At 46.2% G+C, this 3,167-nt stretch overlaps 1 protein-coding gene across 1 annotated transcript in view; it reads right to left on the reverse strand.

The window, feature by feature from the left end:
- Positions 1-2,980: 2,980 nt before the first annotated feature.
- LOC143732977 (uncharacterized) overlaps positions 2,981-3,167 on the reverse strand; it is a 604-nt gene continuing 417 nt past the window's right edge. Inside the window, exon 3 of the mRNA XM_077224470.1 lies at positions 2,981-3,121. Coding sequence (XP_077080585.1) covers positions 3,043-3,121 — 79 coding nt within the window. The 3' untranslated portion in view covers positions 2,981-3,042. The remainder of the gene's footprint in view (positions 3,122-3,167) is intronic.

Consider the following 3,167-nt stretch of genomic DNA (forward strand, 5'->3'; position numbering starts at 1 on the left):
GTCATGTGTACAGTGGTCATGTGTACAGTGGTCATATTTACAGTGGTGTATGTACAGTGGTCATATATAGTGATCATGTTTACGGTGGTCATATTTACGGTGGTCATATATACGGTGGTCATATATACGGTAGTCATGTACACAGTGGTCATATATACAGTGGTCATGTGTACGGTGGTCATGTGTACGGTGGTCATATACAGTGGTCATATATACGGAGGTCATATACAGTGGTCATATATACGGTGGTCATATATACGGTGGTCACATATACGGTGTTCATATATACGGTGGTCATATACAGTGGTCATATACAGTGGTCATATATACGGTGGTCATATATACGGTGGTCATATACAGTGGTCATATATACGGTGGTCATATATATACGGTGTTTACGGTGGTCGTGTTTACGGTGGTCGTGTACACAGTGGTCGTGTTTACGGTGGTCGTGTACACAGTGGTCGTGTTTAGTGGTCGTGTGTACGGTGGTCGTGTACACGGTGGTCGTGTTTACAGTGGTCATGTGTACAGTGGTCGTGTACACAGTGGTCGTGTTTACAGTGGTCATGTGTACAGTGGTCGTGTTTACGGTGGTCGTGTACACAGTGGTCGTGTTTACGGTGGTCGTGTTTACGGTGGTCGTGTTTACCGTGGTCGTGTGTACGGTGGTCGTGTTTACGGTGGTCGTGTTTACGGTGGTCGTGTTTACGGTGGTCGTGTACACAGTGGTCGTGTTTACGGTGGTCATGTGTACAGTGGTCATGTTTACGGTGGTCGTATTTACGGTGGTCATGTTTACGGTGGTCATGTGTACAGTGGTCATGTTTACGGTGGTCGTGTTTACGGTGGTCGTGTTTACGGTGGTCGTGTTTACGGTGGTCGTGTTTACGGTGGTCATGTTTACGGTGGTCGTGTTTACGGTGGTCGTGTTTACGGTGGTCGTGTGTACGGTGGTCGTGTTTACGGTGGTCATGTGTACAGTGGTCGTGTTTACGGTGGTCGTGTACACAGTGGTCATGTTTACGGTGGTCGTGTTTACGGTGGTCGTGTACACAGTGGTCGTGTACACAGTGGTCGTGTTTACGGTGGTCATGTGTACAGTGGTCATGTTTACGGTGGTCGTATTTACGGTGGTCATGTTTACGGTGGTCATGTGTACAGTAGTCATGTTTACGGTGGTCGTGTTTACGGTGGTCGTGTTTACGGTGGTCATGTTTACGGTGGTCATGTGTACAGTGGTCATGTTTACAGTGGTCATGTTTACGGTGGTCATGTGTACAGTGGTCATGTTTACGGTGGTCGTGTTTACGGTGGTCGTGTACACAGTGGTCATGTTTACGGTGGTCATGTGTACAGTGGTCATGTTTACGGTGGTCATGTTTACGGTGGTCATGTGTACAGTGGTCATGTTTACGGTGGTCATGTGTACAGTGGTCATGTTTACGGTGGTCATGTTTACGGTGGTCATGTGTACAGTGGTCGTGTTTACGGTGGTCATGTTTACGGTGGTCATGTGTACAGTGGTCATGTTTACGGTGGTCATGTTTACGGTGGTCATGTGTACAGTGGTCATGTTTACGGTGGTCATGTTTACGGTGGTCATGTGTACAGTGGTCATGTTTACGGTGGTCATGTTTACGGTGGTCATGTGTACAGTGGTCATGTTTACGGTGGTCATGTTTACAGTGGTCGTGTTTACGGTGGTCGTGTACACAGTGGTCATGTTTACGGTGGTCGTGTTTACGGTGGTCATGTACACAGTGGTCATGTTTACGGTGGTCATGTTTACGGTGGTCATGTTTACGGTGGTCATGTTTACGGTGGTCATGTTTACGGTGGTCATGTTTACGGTGGTCATGTGTACAGTGGTCATGTTTACGGTGGTCGTGTTTACAGTGGTCGTGTTTACGGTGGTCATGTTTACGGTGGTCATGTTTACGGTGGTCATGTGTACGGTGGTCATGTGTACGGTGGTCATGTTTACGGTGGTCGTGTTTACGGTGGTCGTGTTTACGGTGGTCGTGTACACAGTGGTCATGTTTACGGTGGTCGTGTTTACGGTGGTCATGTACACAGTGGTCATATATACAACATTATCAATCTGAAATCACATAAATACATTTGTGAGACTGTAGATGTTAGACTCTGATGTGAGTGTGTTAGTGTGACGAGCCTGAGGCTCAAAATGCTGCTTTAGAGGATAAAAATAGAAGAACATCAGCCACACACACACACACACACACTGAACGCACACAGCAGCAGTGATGCGAACTAATAGCCTTCCACACACACACACACACACACACACACACACACACACACACAGTGTCGGTCTGGATGCGGGTCACATTGTGCTGCAGGGAAGAGACAGACTGTTTTTGTTTTCTTTGCCTCAATCTCTTAATGTGTTTTTATAATATGTCATTCATTTTATTTTTCCTTTGCAATCACTTTGTATATTTAGTCTTTTGATATTTGCCTCAACTTCTGTACACTGATTTACACTGCACACAGGTGTGTGTGTGCCTGCCATCGTAAGAGAGTGAGAGTTTGTGTGTGTGTGAGAGAGTGTGTGTGTGTGTGTGTGTGAGAGAGGCCCGCCAGCATTGTCACATCACATTCACACTCGCTTCAGTGGGACTGAATAACATGGAGATTCCAGCGCGTCTCTGTATCCTGTGCTTGAGTGTTTGTGTGTGTGAGAGAGAGAGATAGAGAGAGTGTGTGCGTGTGTGTGAGAGAGAGAGAGAGTGTGTGTGTGTGTGTGTGTGTGTGAGAGAGAGAGAGAGAGCGAGAGTGAGTGAGTGTGTGTGAATGAAAATGCCATCCTGTGCTTGATTCTGAAATATCTTTTTATTCTGCATGGGAATTCTGTGAGATCATGAGTGAAGAACTGAAACACTGAAACATCTCCGATCTAAACATTCAGCTTTTGTGTTGCTTTTAAGAGACTTCTTCAAAGAGGACGGTTAAGGAAGTAGTTTAAAGTACTTTATTTAAACAAAGGAAAAGTAATTACACTGAGATAAGTGATAATCATCAGTAGTGAGATCTGTGGCCGTGAGAGTCGCGTTCATCGCGCCGCTCCTGGAACTGACGCTCGCGCCGCTCCGGAGCTCTGAGGGGAAACACATGCATGTTTATCCATGAAACATCCGTCAAAT

The sequence above is a fragment of the Siphateles boraxobius genome, unplaced genomic scaffold (assembly GCF_051911475.1).
Source record: "Siphateles boraxobius isolate OS27281-9 unplaced genomic scaffold, OSU_SipBor_1 124, whole genome shotgun sequence".
NCBI classification, from domain to species: domain Eukaryota; kingdom Metazoa; phylum Chordata; class Actinopteri; order Cypriniformes; family Leuciscidae; genus Siphateles; species Siphateles boraxobius.